The sequence below is a fragment of the Agelaius phoeniceus genome, chromosome 1 (genome assembly GCF_051311805.1).
Source record: "Agelaius phoeniceus isolate bAgePho1 chromosome 1, bAgePho1.hap1, whole genome shotgun sequence".
Taxonomy (NCBI): Eukaryota; Metazoa; Chordata; class Aves; order Passeriformes; family Icteridae; genus Agelaius; species Agelaius phoeniceus.
The window spans coordinates 103,657,360-103,675,741 of NC_135265.1; the positions used below are offsets into that span (position 1 = coordinate 103,657,360).

An 18,382-nucleotide genomic window follows, 5' to 3' on the forward strand; every position below is an offset into this window, starting at 1 on the left:
TTAAAACAGTGGGTTTTACTTTGATGTTTTCCAATAAAGCATAGATTAAGCAGATGCCTAGTTTGCTCTTTAATTAGAAAGCAGAACTGTTAGGATAATGATCACAGGGTGTCTTTTGTCAGTGACAGAAGGTTTGGATAGGATGTTAGTGTTGTTGGAAGAGTTAACTTTGTATTTGGTTTGTAAATGGACAAACAGGAGGAAAAATGAAGGAGGAGGAGGGGATGCCTTAGTTTTTATCCTCCTAGAACAATTTCACTTTGGAAACAGACCAGCTGAGCTGCACTCTGAATCATTTGTTCTTCAGTCACAGTGCTGTTGAGGTTTCAACAAATACATATCTTTCCTCTCCTGACCCATGCTCAGTTTCACTAATTTGATTTGAAAAGTTTCCCCTAAGGGGCCTTTCTTCTGTTTTCCCTAGAGGGTTTGAGAGAGAGAAGGCATCTAGGGCTATGCAAACTGAATGTAAATTACTGCTCTGTGAGAAAGGATTTGGTTAATAGAGATTGCTTGAAGTCAGTGAGTTATTAGAGCTGACTTGGTGTGCTTACTTGAAACGAGTCAGCACAAGTAAAGAAAACACAAAAGAAAAGCATATGAAGGACCTTAGTGATTTTAGCAATCGTTTACTTCATACATTTTTTCAGAATTACTTTAAATAGGACCTGTAGAAATATTCCTGAAAGTCAGTACCAGTGTTCAGTATAATTTGATCATTGATACATTTCGTTTGCATTTCAAGCATTGTGCATTAAATCTGTCAAGTACCATATTAAAGCAAACAAGTACATCAACTTTCCTTGCCAGAGTATAGAATATATTCACACCTTTTTGTGATGTTAAAAATCCTGTCATTATTTATGGGTGGGTTTTTTGTGCAATTATCAGAAGTTCTAGGACTAAGAGCTTCTTGGGATTATTACCAAGGCACAGTTTAGAGATATAATCCAAGCAATTGGGTTGGTAAGTGTGGAAACATACCCTTGGCTGGCAAATATGGGGAAGATTCCCGTAGCTGGTGAACACTGACTCCAATCCAGTCTTCTTAGGTGAACCTCTATGACTATTCATCTCTTGGTTTCAAGTTGAATGGAATAGAGGATGTTCTTTTAGCTAATATTCTACCTTGTTCTTAGTCTATTTAGTCTAAAACCAGCTGTACTACAGAGTAGTTTGATGGGATCTCAGTAAGAAAAGAAGTCTATCTAATTAAATCGGCATTGAAATTGCTGTTTTTATCTTTCTCCTTTGCAGAATCTGTGCTATTTGTAGCTAATATAGCATTTTATAAGGATAGTGAGTGCTTATGTTATGATTTTCTAGCTCATATACATCCTGACAGCTAGGTACATTTACTCTAGTGTGCCTTTCAGTCTTTCCAGGACCCACATGTATGATAGCCTTTCCTTCCCACGCCCTACACCGCTGCCTCCTCCTCCCCCTTTCCATTAAATGTATGGCAATGATCCAGAACTGAGGAAAGAGCAGTGTAGCAATGAGGTGTAGGATTGATGTACAAGACACTAAGATTTGATTTATGACCTTGTGCTTCCTACACTGGTAGTTCTACAGAAATAAAATGCACAGCAGTGGTTTTCTATAAAAACAGCAATTTTTGTCTGAGTTTGACTCCTCTGGGCAGTTGCACTGTGAAATTACAATTCTAATAAATCCTGGCTATGATACATTTTACTGGTGTGATTGATCCAGCTGTAAAATACTACTCTGACACCATTAAACAAAGACTACTTACCTCAGTTTTATTACCATGCTTTGGACTTTTAAAGGTATTTAAATGAACTCCGTATCCTCAGTGTAGCAGAAAGGCAGATGTTGGTATATCAAAAAGTTCTTGAATTGCAAAACAAGACTAGTTCTTCTTGGAAGACCCATAGTATTAAGCTGAGTTGAAAAAACAGCTCCACTTCTGATTAAGTCATAACTTATGAATATTCTATGAGTACTGGATTACCACTTGGAGGCTGATGTAGGAGTAATTTGTAGTTTCTGCTATTACAAAGTAAAAAAAAATGTAAATATTATAAAATTATTTTTCTAGAGCTTTTATCTTGAAATCAACGGGCAAGAACAGGTTTCTGTAAAGATGCATGGTTTGCTGATGTCAAAAAATGGTATTTTGTTGATTTTACAGGACAAATGCTGATTTATTGTATGTGGCAAGCTTTCTTAAAAGCCTTTTGTGGCCTTGTAAGACTGATGATGCAACATTCAGGGTGTTCATCTGTATATTCTTACAATAAAATTCTTGAGTAAAATGAATTTCCCTTCAATTCCAAATTAATGTTTGCACATAATGAATCAAAATCTTGAAGAAAAAATAATTAATGAGACTAGAAGTTTTTCTGGATTTAGTGTATTTTGCACTTTTAATGTCACAGAATCATCAGAGAAAAATATTGCAAACAAATCTTCTTCACAGTGTCAAAGAAGATGAAGCTGTCTTTAACTCTTAAAAAGATATTTCTGTAAACAATATAAGCTGATAAACATCCCTTCATCTAGTCTCCCACTCTGAGAGTACTCAAGAATGATGCATTTGGTGTTGCTGGATCAGCATTCAGGGAAACAAAGTTTTTTAGAAAGTCTAATTAAAGCAGAAATTTCTTGTTTTGTTGGCATTGCAGCTATGAAAAAGGTTTTTTAGTAGAAGTTTATTTGGTTGATCTTAAAAATCAGGATTGAAATGCCTCTAAAATGGCACTTTTAATATATGGCTTGGGAACTGCTAACTTGCTCTGACTTGCCTTTTTACCCTTGTAGTTCAATAAGGCAATTAGTTCTGAGAAAGTTATACAGTCAAATTAAAGTATACAAATCATTAGCTCTTGCTCAGGTTTATCGCATGGCTGGTTGGTGGGCACTGAATGAATGTGGAAAGTGGTAAGAAACTGCCATTGATGTTCAAACTTGAAGAACTTATAAAAGTCTTATAAAAGATTCTTTTAAAAAGTGCTCAAAGGAAAATCAGTTTTCATCACATGGATTTCTTGACCTATTATGGGTTGCAGAGTCTGTGAGATAGGAGGTCTATTACAGATATTCCTTAAAACATCTGTGGACCCTGTGGACACCTTGGTCCCTTTGTCCAGCTTCATTCCCTTGCTGGGAAACATAATCCCTGAGAATATAGGTCGTCCTGGTAAGCTGTCTTGTGATTTCTCAAGTCTGAGAGCATTTATACAAAATCCTTTTTTTATTTATTTAAGCTATATTATTTTCAGGTACTGACAAATTTTCATGAAGTTGTTGTTATTCATTATCCTGTCAATTTGCCTGTGAAGTAAAATGGGATACCTGTGAGCTATGTGTAAATGGAAGAGTTGAGAGGAGATTTAATTTTTTGAATTGTGCATTGAATTTGTGCACAGTTGCTGTGAAAATGTTAATATTTGACTGTCTTTTCCCTCCACTCCCCCCTCACCAAGGAACTTGGTATTTAAAATAAGTTTAACTTGCATAATCTTGTAAATACCTTTTACTGCAGCAGTTAGTTCATGATGAAGGATAGCTCATTGTTACTAGTTAGAACTGGATTTAAAACTAGCCACATCAGCTGCAGACTATAATGGGTCTTGAAAAATCTCAAAGTAATCAAAAGTAGATCATTTGTTGTTCAGCCAACTGTGTAATAAGTAGGAAAGCAGTTTAGTTGATGACAGCAAGCAGAATGGGGAAAAAAAATAAAGGACATATGAGAGTTTTTGAGGGAGATTTTTTTACCAGGGTATTTGAAAAAGGTTTGGGTTCCAGTCTTGCATCTTTTATGCATTTGAGAAATATTACTGACTTCAAAGAAACTTGGAAGTGCATAGCTGTTTCTAAGCCCAGTCAATAAAACTTTTCTAGTTTTAATAGTTTTGTGATGTTCCCATGTGTGATGGAGAAAATACCCATACAAGCAACTCCTGTCACATACAAGTGTCTTCAGGTTTTGGGTTCTGAAATGATGATACACAAGACTCTGCTTGGTTGTAACTGAGTGCAAAACTCCATACCACTAACTGAGTCAATGAAATCCAGGTTGTCTGTAGGAAATATAGTTGTTTGGTTTGAAGTCTGCCCAAATGGTGTACTTTGTTCCTTTAAAACCATGTATTTTGGCTTTTATTTTTCAGCTGGAGATTGTTGGCATGATGTAGGTTTTATTTAAAAGGCATTCCTCTCTTCATGGAAGCTGGATTATAATTCTTGATATTCATTTAACTTTGATCAGATTTTAAGGTTATGTGAAACAACAAAAGATTCACAGACCCCAGAGAAATTTTATTTCTAAGACTGACTAAAGAGTGAGTTGGCTTCTCCTGTTGCCTGTATCTGCTTGCATTGCTGAAAAGTAAAATCCTGATTTTCTGTAAATTTTTATATTTATTGCAACAACTAGAAATGTTCTGTTTGTGTCTGACTGATTTTAACAGGATAAATCTGAATTGCCTGTAAAGAAAGTCAGACTAAATAAACATTGTAGTTTAAATTGTCTGATTTAAAGAACAGTAAGATTGTTTTACTTTTTAAAAGATATTATATGTAGTAAATCAATGGAAGATAAATATCACCTTTTTTTTTTCTTCTCATGTGTGCAAGATCTCCTAATCAAAGCTTTGTTCACCTAAATAATGTTTTGTTTCAAAAGTAATTTCCTGAATTGCATCCACAACACAGTTACTATTTATTTTTGTGACTTTATTTCCCCATTTGGCAAAATCAAAACCTGCTCTCATGTGGCAAGTATTGTTCTTGCCCTGGCTTTAATCTGCATTGCAAAAAAAAAAAAAAAGTCCTAAAAATTTAAATTTATAGTGTATGAAAGAACTGATTGCAGCCAGATTGGAGCTCAACACAGTATTAACAGTGCACATGCAGGCAGGAATTATGATGATAATAGCAGCCTGCTCAAGTGGAAATACATTTCTCTGAGATGGCTGAATAATACAGAGCTTTCTTTCATCTAAACCTGCTTGTTACTCCAGTGTATATGAAACATTAAACTCCTGTACAGAAGTGTTATGAGTTTGCAAATGCAGCCTTTTTGAGTGGGGTGATGTAGCAGGTACTGGGTAAGGGAGAACATGGTGGCTTTGCAGTAAATGCTCTTCAGTGTTCATGTCTGATGCTGTCATGAGTTGGGGGCCAGTTCAGGTTATCTGGCTGCATGACAAAGTAATTTAAAAGGTGGTATGAGCTTAATTCCTGCCCTACCTACTCACAGAAGTGCTGAACAGTCCTGTTGTGCTCATGGGGATTTCACTTTGGGTTGTTAGAAAAATAGTCAAGATAGCTGCATAGCTCACATACATCTCAATGTTACTTAAGAATATTAGCTCTTTTATCATGGTCATTTTTGTCACATTCAGCTTATTTGTCTCCGTATATTTTTAGCAGTGACTGTAAGTAGTCTGCTGAAATAACTTCAATAAAGGATGAAATTGTAATGCAAGGAGGCTTTCAACATAGGGTATAAAAAGTTTTTCAGAAATGTTCTTACAGAGAAGATCACATTCCCTGCTACATTGTAAACCAAGGAGCTTTTTGCTCTATATCTATAAAAAACCTCACAAAAACAACCAACCAAGCACAAAAAAACAAATAACAAAACCCAACCAAACCCTACTTTTTTGATGCTGTCAGTGGTTCAGAAAAGCTAAACATTTCCCACAGATTGTTATACCCATCTAATCCTGAGATGTGCAGTATAGATATAGCTTTCAGCTATTACATCAGCACGAACGGATGTCCTGGACACAATTAGATGGACCTCTAGTCAAGCATCTGTGCAAAAAATTTATCCAGCGTTACTTTACCAAATTTTACCCTCTGCCCAGGCAAACTGTATACTGCTTTGAAAATTGAAATTTATTACCCAGTTGGTTTCTGGTGGTGTTTTACAGTACAATGAAGTGTTAAAATTTTCTTGCATTTTTTTCAGGTCTTTCAAGTTGCATATGTCATCATCAAAGCCGCTAATGCTCCACGACCTGGAAACTGGATTTTGGAACGCTCCATAGATGGCATGGAGTTCAGGCCATGGCAGTACTATGCAATTAGTGATACCGAATGTTTAACTCGTTACAACATCACACCAAGAATTGGGCCGCCAACTTACAAGAGGGATGATGAAGTGATCTGCACCTCCTATTATTCCAGACTAGTTCCCCTGGAACATGGAGAGGTATCTTTGTTTTTGTAGTTGCAGTTTGTGATTAAGGACATGGAGTGATAACAATTTGAAAATATTTGAACTGCAGTTACAGAGTTTATCACCCTCAGAACTATCAGGTCATCTGCTATTCTTTTTTAGTAACATTATCTTTATATCATATAGTATAGCAAACTTCTAAATCATGGGATGAAATGTGTCTTTGGTTCTATGTGTTCCCATTACTAAACTCTTTGTTCTCTCTTTCCATATAATTTGATGGTAGCAATTAGCTGTGAATTATTAGTTCCTTTATCCCGAAAAACTATAACAGAGGCTCTGTGTTCTGCCAGTTTTTTCATTTAGTAGAGAAAACTCCTGTGTTAGGAACACCTGGTTGTGTGAGATAAAGCAGCTAACACTGTTGAAGTGCTCTGCACAGCTGGAACTCCTAAACAAGCCTTGGCATTGTTTCAAGGATGCAGCATAATTAAAAGGGCTACGAGTTGTGCAGTCTTGCTGTTGTTCTTTCTTTTAGTAAACTCTATTCATGGTACTTGTGTAATTTATTATGGAGAGACAGCCACACAATGAAATGATACATTAAAACCAGTGGTTATTCCATCGTGAATGCTATAATGTATGACTGTGATAATAAGTGTGGTGTTATCCCATGGAGGGTGCTAGTAACTCCTAGCTTCATAGAAATCAATATGTTTTTATTTCTTGGTTAAAAAAAGGATTGGACTGTATGTAGACATTCACATAAAATTAAAACTAACAGCAAGAAAAAAAACCAGTGAAATTCAGTAAAGTCACTCTTACTTTAATTCAATGTTTATTGCAATGTTGTGAGCATGTGATCAATATAAAATCAACATAAAACTGACAGATCAGATGGAACAAAGGAACCTAAACCTGGCTCTCCATACAATTAACCAGAAAACCCTTACTGACTGTATAGGAACAGTGCTGCTTGTAATGTACATTTAGTAGGCCATACAACTCCAGCTCCAGGGATGCCAGAAATTCAATTTAGTTACATTTTTTTCTAATTCTTTTTTCCCTGATGGTACACATAATTAATTGGGCTAAACTATCAAAACACTGTTTTTTTTCTGAGTGTGGTGATGGAAAAACATAACACAAAAAATTGGAAGAATTAAATTTCTGACTTTATGGAGAATCTCAGAATCTTTTAGGTTGGAAAAACTTTTAAGGTCATTGAGTCCAACTATTAGTCCTACTAATAAGGACCAAGGTTCAGCATTGCCAACTTCACCCCTAAACCATGTTCTTAAAGTAACACATCTTCATGTCCCTCCAGGGATGGTGACTCCATTACTTCCCTAGGCAGCCTTCTCCAATGCTTGACAACCGTTTCTATGCAAAAAACTTTCCTAGTTTCTCATCTAAAACTCCCTTGAACAATTTGAGGCTATTTCCTCTTCTTCTATCACTTGATGCCTGAGAGAACAGGCCGACCCTCATCTGGCTACAGTCTCCTGCCAGGTTAGGGGGTGATAAGGTCACCCCTGAGCCTCCTTTTCTCCAGGCTGAACACACCCAGCTCCCTCAGCTGCTCCCCATAGAACTTGTGCTCCAGACCCTTCACCAGCTCTGCTGCCCTTCTCTGGACACACTCCAGCCCCTCAATGTCCTTCCTGGATTGAGGGGCCCAGAAGCGAGCACAGGATTTGGGGTACAGCCTCACCAGTGCTGACTACAGGGGGACAATCACTGCTCTGGTCCTGCTGGCCACACTGCTGCTGACACAGCCCAGGATGTCATTGGCCTTCTTGGCCACCTGGGCACAGCTGGCTCAGGTTCAGCTGCTGTCAGCCAGCACGCCAGGATCTTTTCTGCTGGGCAGCTTTCCAGTCACTCTGCCCCAGCGTGTAGCACTGCCTGGGGCTGTTGTGACCCAAGGGCAGGACTCAGCACTTGACCTTGTTGAACTTCATCCAATTGGCCTCAGCCCAGCAATCCAGCCAGTCCAGATCCCTCTGAGGAGCCTTCCTGCCCTCCAGCAGATAAAGACACATGCATAAAAGCTGTCATTCACAAAGGAAGGGCTCCTCCTTTGTAGCTGGATTGTCTGTCAGACAGGAACATTGCCTGCACAGAGTATTTCACAACCTGCATTAGTGAATCTTGGAACTCTAAGGAAAATATATGTATTTAGAGCTTTGTAATTTGTTCTAGCCAATCTGTTGCACTTAAGAATGGCCCTGCAAACCAGCTGATCTCTGTAAATGCCTGCCTTGTATCCAGCATTTGCTAACATCCCAGTTTTCTGCCATCAGCTTGGAGTGTCTTGATGTGAAATAACTGTTAGCATAAAGAGACCACATATTTAAATATGGATGTCATTAATAACATTTTTTTGCCAAATGTGACATTTTGCCAGTTTGGCTGCTAGATTTTTCTCAGGTTTGAAAAGATAGAGCTGCTTGACTGTAAGTTCTGTTGTTTGCCTGATTTATACTGCTTGAAGATCTGCTTTTGGCAATTTACACAATCAGTTTATGACTCATGATGAATTGCAAGGCTTAAATTGCAGTTGTTTGAAAATGGTCTTGAATTATGAAAGACAGGTAAGCCAAAAATACATAATAGAGAAATATCAGTTTGTATAAGCTTATATAAGCAATATATTAGACAAATGTAGCAGTGTGCAAGGAGAATCATGGCATTTCTTCTTTAGTATCTTAGTCAGTATCTTTTCTGTTTCTCTCTTTTTCTGTTTGTTAAGATTCCTCTACAGTCCCTATAAAGATTTAAGTGTATTGTTACAGAGTTTCTACTCAGAATTTCTAGACAGTAGAATTTCTACTGTTCAAGCTTTAAACTTGAGAGTAAAAAAGTGAGTCATAATTTAAATTTCATCACTTGAAGGCACTACTTTTGAGAAGTGAGAGTATATATTAGGCAGGAAAGACAATGTAGAATGAAGCGGCATGTGCCATGTGGCCAATTGGTTGGGACAGGCATTTCTGGATCTTTAAATGTCTGGTGTCTAAGTGATAAAAAGCAAACACAGTGTGTTATAAATTCCAGTGCCATGGTTGGATCCTGCTGTCTTTGCTGAGGAAATCAAAGTATTGCAGCAAGCCCAGCAAATTCTATGTCTGTACTGAAAAGTAGATGAGAGTAGGATATTGTGCCCCATGCTGAAGTTGTGCTCATCTATAGTTGAGTATATATGTGTAAATTTTTTCAGTAAAAGGAGAACAGTGATATTTGAATATTTGACCAACAATTCTGCCTTGTGATTCCCAGCAGAAAACATAACTTCGGAATGAATATTGCACAACCAATTTGCCTGAAGAGAACAGACTGAGATGTGGTGGGCATGTTCAGTCTTCAGTTGCATAAAACATGGGTACAAAAGAGGAAAAACGATTTCTGCATGTCTATGACAGGATCCAGGAAGAGTTCTGAAATTGCAACAAGGAAAAACATGGTTTAGAGATTAGGAGCATTTCTAACAATAAAGCTGGATAGGCCTGAAGTACATTGCCTTGGAAGGTTGTAAAGTCAGCACCAACACTGGTCTTTGAAAATGGGTTGGTTAAACATCCAAAAAAAAAAAACTCTAATAAATCCTGCTTTAGCAAAGTAAATGGACTAGAAGAATTCTCTGTATTTCTATGAGAGCTGAATATTATATCAGGTGGTACAAATTTGCAGGATGAGACCTGGGAAAGATTTTGGTTATCATAACTGTTATTCTGCAGTTAAAAAAATGGATGGGCTATCAGAAAAGTAGAAATCTTTGAACACGCTATGTTAGAATATTAAGAAGGAATGGTGCTAATCAATAAATGTCAAAATTATAATTTTGGGAATGTGACCTCCATTACCAGTCTGTTTGTATGTCTTTTAAATAGCACAGTTACTCCCTAGGCAGCCCCTATCTCTATTAGATAATTAAGATTTTTTTTTTTTAGAATAATAATTTAAAAAAATCTATAACATGTAGGAATATTTTCAGGGGAACAATTTGACAGTACTGGACAAAGCTGAAACTATAAATTCAAGAGTAGTTTATGAGAGAAAATTACTCTTCATAAATGAGAATATATCCTACACTCTGAAATGCATCTGACAAGCCCAAAACTTGACCCTTTGTTTGTTATGGACACCAGGTGAACTGTTGAATACTTGTTCATTGTCTGTAGGGTTGGGTCTTGTTTTTCTGTTTTTTACATAAAATGGAGCAGAGACTGTGTGGTCATAGGGGACTATATCCTTGTATGTTCCTAAGTAGCTTTGGAAAGAAGAAAGGGGCTGTGGCCAGAAAAAGCTGTGCAGTTTCACACCTAAAGTCATCTTAATGGGGCCAGCTGGAATTGTGCAAGAAAGATGCAGGTCAAATGAGTGGGTTTGTGTTGACAACTTGCTTTCAGTTCTCGTCTGTGTTGGGTTTCCCACTGCATGTCTTATCACTGAGTACTTCTTGCTGATTGTACAGCCCTGTCACTGCTAGGTGTAGGATTAATGACCCCAGATTGAGAATGTGGACCAGATTGTGCTTTGTAATAAGATCTTTCTATTTGCAGAGAAGAAATCTGTAAGGACAAAATTGAGCTTATGGCCAGAGTTACATACTCTATCTCAGTGAGGGAGAGGAAGGAAGACTGCAGGACCTAGGGACTCACCTTGATACTGCACCTTGGTTTTTCTCCTTATTTTATCTCCACAAAAGCCCGGGATACTTGGGACCATGATGAGTTGATAATGGTGGTTTCAGAACAGTGTGACTCAGGCAGCAGGAATTTTACCTGCAGATAGACAATGGGGAAATGTAAAGAACTCTAGGTAATCTAACACATCACCATCCTGAGTTGTTGGGAAACAAGATTAAGTTCTGTGGTTTTGATTCTCAGACTAATGTTTGTTGTGGTAAGTGAATTGCAATGTTTGTGACTAAGTCAGCCTTTCTTTCCAGATTCACACCTCACTGATCAATGGTAGGCCTAGTGCTGATGATCCTTCGCAGAAACTGTTGGAATTTACTTCTGCACGATACATTCGCCTGCGACTGCAGCGTATTAGAACTCTGAATGCTGACCTCATGACTCTCAGCCATAATGATCCTAAGGAACTAGACCCCATTGTTACCAGAAGGGTAAGCTGATTATTCATAAATGGTATTCAGTATAGCTTGATGGGAGAGTCTATTCTGACCTATTTGAGAAGGAGAAATACTTAATTCTTGTCATTCAGAGTGGCGTTAATAGGTTTTAAATAATTCTTGCCTTGCCTTTGACACCATTAACAACAATATCTTGTCACAAACAGCTTTTAGAAAAAAGCTAAATATTTTTTCAATTTTCAAGATAGTTTTTGTTTTAATTTATTTGTTTGTGTGAATGATTTGTGCTACGACCAGTGTTTATAATGCTTTATCATCAAAATGCAAATTGTGGTTTGGCTGATGGAGATGACTTTTGTGGTTGTGCTTGATGCCACCGCAGTACTTTCTGTGGTGTATCATGGATTTCAGGACCTAGTGCTGTGGTCCATAAACATAATTACTTGAAAACATTGCTATTGTGAATTTTCATGTCTTCATTTTTTAAAAGCTGTTATAATCAATTGTTTTGGAGCTCATTAATTAACATAAAATGTTTCTGTAGAATTCTGAGAGCATTAACTGATTTCCAGGTTTGATACTGAAACTGTGGAAACTGAGCCCCAAGCACTTGGGCTGATTTCTTCAGGTTCTCACACAAATTTAACATTGGAAATCTCAACAGTTTTTCTGCTGGAAAAGGATTTCTGTTTTGTATCTTGCCATTATGATCTTAATTTGCCCATGTCTCATAGGTTAACACTTCGGAGACTTCAAGTTTTTCTGTGAAAGTAGGATTTCTGATGAGGACAGGAGAACATGAGAAGTGTTTCCTCCTTCCCTTTCCTTTGTAGCTCCTTTTCCTGAAAAACATCTGCAAGCAACTCTTCCTTGTGTGGCAATGGGATTCTTGCTGTTTGTGGCTCCTCTGATACAGGCAATCCTTGTGCTACCTGGATAGCTGAGCACAGAAGGGAGGAAGGAACTTGGATTTGGTCAGGGATTCATGGGTGCTTTCAAGGTGTCCATTCAACTGCAGCATTGTAAAGTGTAAAATCTGGATGGTTTGCATTTTCTGTCAATGGGAATTGCTAGCATGGAGACTGCAAGAGCAGAGTATTGGAGAGCTGCTCCAGCTGTGCCTTACTTGGCAATAGGGAATTGCACAGCCCGAGAGGTGAGATGTTCCCACAGAGCAAGCTGGTTGATACGTAGATCTATTGATAGTATTGGCATATCAAGACATACACCCCAAAAGGAAAAGTTTGACATGGAAGCATACAAACATACAGCTGGGAAACAAGAATTTTGAGGCCAAGCACTGCCACTGGTTTTGTAACATATACAGTTGTGCAATCCAGGGCTTATTACTTCTCCACCTAACACTGCTTAGCACAATTTTACATGAAGAACTGCACATATTGGCCAGGCTTCCCAAATCCTGATGTCTCACCTTGAGTCTCACTTTGTTGTGCAACCAGCTGCAACAAAGATAACCACTTCCAGCTTTTTGGATGCTGTTTTTATTGGCTTTGAAGACTTTGCTATGGTTGTTGATACCAATTATGTTTAGTTTCCTGTACATAGTCTTGAAAAATGGCCAATTCAGATTCTGAGTGTTCAACAGGACCTTTATTTCTGCGTTCTCTTTATTTATTTCTGTCTGTAGCCTTTGATTATCACTGGTTGCTCATTCAATTCCAAGCTGCACACAGCTGCTGTGAGCTGTACACTGGCAGAAAATAAGACAGAGATGTAGTAGGGAATACAGTGAGAAATTAAATTCTGCTATTGTCCTCTTCCTTTCTCAGCCTGAACCTCCTTCTTTGTAGTTTAGGATTTACTGTTCATGGTTAGTCCCTGAACGAATTTTGTAGTTCAAGCCGATAACATTAAAAATCCTCCCAAAATAGTGCACATAAGAAATTTAAGACCATAAAAAAATAAGTATGAAATCAAAGAAGATAGTTTGCTCCAAGTCCAAGAGCCTTCAAAGAAATAACAGTCCAGGAGTCAGCATGTCTGACCACCCAGGGCTACCTCTCTTCCTGAACCAGCTGACATTAGGGTTGCTAGGTCTGAGAGCATTGAACTCTTCCCTTAGAAGTATCCTCAAAAAGAGTTTCTTTTTCATTCCCCTGTAGTACAAACTTCCCAGGATACAAACAGGCCAACCTTGTTGATACTGCAGCTGTAACTGAACCCAGATGGTCATTTCCTGCCTCCTCTTTGCCTTGAAAATTAAATCCTTTCCTTATGTATGTTGATTCTGCTCACCACCTGGCAATATTAATGGATAGTATTCTGCTGTATCTGCAATTTTTAAGCTAAGAGTTTGGATAGAATATTTCACTGGCTACACAGTAGTTGCAAAGAGCTGGTCTGGAAATGAGTGTGCAAAGTGGTTTTAGGGGAGGGATAGTTCCCATTTTAAGGAAGCATACTCTTAGTCCCCAGACTGACTCTAAAATTCAGCAATTTTTTATGCTTTATGGCTTCTTGTAAAGTGAAAAAAGTTGGATTTTTTTTTTGCAAGTACATTTCGGTTGAGGTCACATTTGGTGGTCTTTCTCAAAGCTGAGGAATTTTACATACATACCTAAAAGTTAAAAGCCAGTTCGTTTTTCATACCCAATAGGGAAAAATAAAACCTGCAAAAATGGAAGTTTTTCCCAAATGGCAAATAGTTTCAAGTATTTCTTTTATTTACACAAAGCAGTTTAATGCTGACATTTTGTTTTGCAGAGTAGGGCAGGGAAATGTAAATAGGTGTAAATGTCTTTTATTCATACCTTTCTCATCTTTGTTTTTTTGTAGTACTACTATTCAATAAAGGACATCTCCGTTGGTGGCATGTGTATATGTTATGGCCATGCTCGTAGCTGCCCTTTGGATGAAATCACAAAGGTATTCTTTAATCTCATTATTTTTGCAAAACAACTTTTCAAATTAAAATAACAACAAAAAAAATTCCTAAGGAGAATGAGAAAGAGGAAGCTAAAATAGATCTTATGATGCATACAAATTATTTGCTATATTCTTCTTTTTTTTTCAGAGGAAGCATATCTGGGTTTTGTAGTGTATCTTTCTTGAAGTTAACTCTTCTTGGCATTGAATTAAAACAATTCGAGGGGCTCAAGACATAGTCTGTCTTGCAGCACAGGAGATTTGCCCCTCCTGTTCTGGAAAGGCTATTTCCTAGTAGTTGGTGTACCATGGTAGAGCCACTTGTGGGGTATTTGTGGGTCATGCCATTTTTTGAAGTAAGATTGATACTGAGCAGACTTTTGGCAAAATTGATTAGGTTGTACATTAAAAAATATTTCAAGAAAGTGGATTTTTTTCTTAGAAACTGCAGTGCCAATGTGAACACAATACATGTGGAGAGAGCTGTAACAAGTGCTGTCCTGGCTATCACCAGAAACCATGGAGACCAGGAACCCTTTCTGCTGGGAACAAATGTGAGAGTAAGTAGGCACAGGCATTTAGGTAGTTTCATGAAGCCTTACTGTTTTCTTGTTTGAGGTTGAATTCATACAGATCTGTAATTTTAGTATGTTACTAATTCCCCAGAAGAAGGCACAAACTATGAACTGTTTTCATGGGATTGTTCAGAGGTAGAGAACCTACTTCTAATCATAAATGTTCAGATGGTTTTCAATAATCTGTTCAGTGTAACTCCTTGGCTAGTGGAGTTGTCATGTAGTATAGCTCCCAGAATCTCTTTTTCAAAGGGACTTGGGGATTTATTGTACTCCTGTAGAAACTAGCAGATTTGCATCAATCATTTTGTTAGCTACTTGAAGTGCAAACTTCATCAATTGATCATAAATTTTGTCAGATGAAGAACTTTGTTCTCATAGCAAATGTTTTGAAAGAAACTCCTTAATGGCAATTATGCTTCAGATCGTCTGATAGATTGACTTAGGCTGTGCCAGTAGGGCTGAATGTGATCCTAGGGCTAGTTGGTGCATTTTCTCACCTCACATTACTAATGCATAGCACAAGCTGCAGACAATTAAGAACCTATTGGATAAAATTTAAAGTTCCAGATGGAAAAGAAATGTTTTTAATTGAAATCTTTGCACAAGTCATAATACCACTCTTTAAACTTAATAAAATTTATACTTAAGTACTTTGACTTCTCAGATTTTGTCTCTAATACAAATAAGAGAAGAATTAGCCAGCTTTTCATCTGTAAGGCAGAGGACAGAAGAAGGAACAGTTATTGCTAATTGCACACATCACTGTTGACAACAGTGCTGACAAGATTGTCTTAGTAGGATATACAGAATAGTACTAAAAACAGTGCTGTTAAAATGATAACAGTGGTTTTGAAATTTGCTTACTTGCTAAGAAATATAGTGTATTATATCTGATGAAGCACATGGCATGTTAAAGGGGGAAAGCACACTTTTGAGGCCAATTCATGGGTTCTTCTACTTACATTTTAAACTTTGAAAAATGTCAGTATTCTAGGAAATGTTACACATTGTGAATAAGAAAAAAAAAATTATTTCTTTTCCGTTCCTTCTCAGAATGTAACTGTCATAACAAAGCAGAAGATTGCTATTACAACCAGAGTATTGCAGACCAGAAAAGAAGCATGGATATTCATGGCCAGTTTATAGGAGGTGGTGTGTGTTTAAACTGTACTCAACATACTACTGGGATCAACTGTGAAATGTGTGCTGATGGATATTTTAGACCACATAAAGTAAGATTTAGAAAATACCATTCTAATGTTTTGGTGAATTATAACAAGGTATCATGCCTATTTTAGCTGATTGTGATTAATATATTGGTTTTTTATAAGTTGCAGAATAGCTAAGAACTATAGAGGGTTTTTTTTTGGTAAATGACTTAATGCCAAAACTTTCAGAAAAAACCAAAATGCTTGTCCAGTTGTGTAGGAGGGCACGTCAACATGTTGGAGAAGAAAATGCTGTGAAAACTACATTTGATATCCTTGATAGTGTGGAAATGTACATGTTCTGATAGGAAGTCCATTTCTCCTGTGGGTAAAGCTCTAAAAAGGTCCAAAGTACTAAAGTTTCACTGTCTTCAAAAATGCCAAAATTGTGCACCATCCTCTATCAGCCCATTTCAACCAGCATTAAAAAGGACCTGGCTCAAGGATCAAAATCTTTTGGCTGATAAGAAGTTGCAACAAATGCTCTTCTTGATATGATTGTTGCAGAACTTGTGCTCTGAATGTACTTTCCAGTGTCACTCTTTGGATAAAGGGCATAAACTCTACGAGACATTTGTTAAGATGTGGCTGACAAAGTTAAACATATGAACTTATGTAACTTAGCATTGCATATAACTGCAGTGTTAGAGGTCTCTGTATAATGAGACTGAACTAAATTTCTACTTCACATGGTCTTGCTTTGGTAGGTTCATGCATATTTTGAAAAACCCATACTTTAAAAATCTGGCATAAATTGGTGCAGAGGGCAAGGATGAGTCCATAGGAGTATGGGCATACAGCAGGTACAGCTTATCCAAAGAAGTAAATTGTGTCTCAGAGCTGCTGTAAAAATCATTGAAGAAAGGTCTTTGATCAACTCATAGCCATTAAATGTGAGGTCATTACTAGTTTGCTTTAGAGCTGAAGCACCTCAAAGGACAGCTTTCCCTGCAAAAAAACAAAATCTTGCCATATGATTTTCCCTGCCTTATATTTAAGAGATTTATAGATCATGAACTCAGAATGGGTCTTTATTAATAGATAAGCTGTCCTTCCATTGAACACAGAGCCAAGGATTTCTTTAATTTCCTTCCTCTTTGAACCAGAATGTCTTTGCAAAAAGCATCCACACTTGTCTTAAACATTTCCATATCTTTTGGCAAACCTTCACAGTGGTTAATTGCTGTTACTTAAAATAAAAAAGTATTATGCTGAATGTGTCAGACTTCAGCTTCCAGCCATTAGCAGTTACTATATCTTTGTGCTATTGAAGATCAACTTTTGTTCCCACATTTAAGCTTTTTGTAGACTGCAATCCCCTGATCCTTCTGCTTGCTAAAGTTAGACTAGTCCCTTTATCTATTGCCCCATATTATCTTTTTCCAGTCTTTATTCATTTTAGCTTTGGTGATTGAAGACAGGAAACAGATGTAACTTTACTGTTCCCAGTTAAAAATTTGAGAATTTGGCAGTGAACTTTTATTTTACAGGTTTCTCCCTATGAGGATCACCCCTGCTATCCCTGTGACTGCGACCCCTTTGGCTCTCTGAGTTCTGTCTGTGTTAAAGATGAGCACCATTCTGACTCCCAGCGTGGTAAGGAAACAGCAAGTGCCTTTTCCCTGAACTTCCAGTCTGGCTGGAGGTCATTGAAGTTGAGGGAACACTATCTACCCTTGAATAGCTGCCTTTTAGATACCACTTCAAAACACTGGTAAATCTTTGGGAAGGTGAGGCTGGGGCATAACATAATTTCATGATTTTAAGGTATGTCAGGTCCCTGAATGTGTTCTCCTGTGGGGATTGTGGGCTCCTGCTGTGTAAAACAATGTGAGGTGTTGAGATCTAACACTGTTTGTGAATGCTGTTACAGCTGTAACAAAATTCATTTTGCTGCAATTTCTGTGCATTTCATTCTTTAAATGTGAAAAATAGATGGTGAGACTGACCTTGTGCCAAGTGTCTGCAGAATATGGCATGGAGTGTAATAAAAAATGAATGCTAAATTTTTCGTACCCTCTGAGACATACTGAATCCAGCCTATTGCCTGCTCTGATTTTTTTTTTTTCTCCCCCCTCTACTTTTGCTATTCAAGGCACTTGGCCAGGCCAGTGTCAGTGCAGGGAGGGTTATGCAGGAGAGAAATGTGATCGCTGCGCATTTGGGTATCGGGGCTACCCGAACTGCCTGCGTTGCAACTGCAGCCTGGTTGGTAGCATCAATGAAGATCCATGCACGGAGCCTTGTCTCTGCAAAGTGAGTACTAAACTTCCATTTTTGTTCAACATGGAATCTGTGGTTTATTAACTCCTTTTTAATAGTGAAATTACTTCATTTACTGGGGATATCACTTCCTTTATAAGATGTAACCTGGTGTACACCTGACAGCCTAGAACTCAAAACTACTAATTATTCTCTGTACTGAAAAGTATGGTAATTTATGTTGTGTAGT

General features: G+C 37.6%; 1 protein-coding gene across 1 annotated transcript in view; it reads left to right on the plus strand.

Moving 5' to 3' along the window:
- The window catches only part of LAMA1 (laminin subunit alpha 1), a 98,993-nt gene that overhangs the window by 22,118 nt on the left and 58,493 nt on the right, over positions 1–18,382 (plus strand). The window contains exons 4-10 of the mRNA XM_077184316.1: positions 5,948–6,190; positions 11,112–11,291; positions 14,055–14,144; positions 14,587–14,704; positions 15,776–15,954; positions 17,421–17,526; positions 18,026–18,186. Of these exons, the coding sequence (XP_077040431.1) occupies positions 5,948–6,190; positions 11,112–11,291; positions 14,055–14,144; positions 14,587–14,704; positions 15,776–15,954; positions 17,421–17,526; positions 18,026–18,186 (1,077 nt within the window). The remainder of the gene's footprint in view (positions 1–5,947; positions 6,191–11,111; positions 11,292–14,054; positions 14,145–14,586; positions 14,705–15,775; positions 15,955–17,420; positions 17,527–18,025; positions 18,187–18,382) is intronic.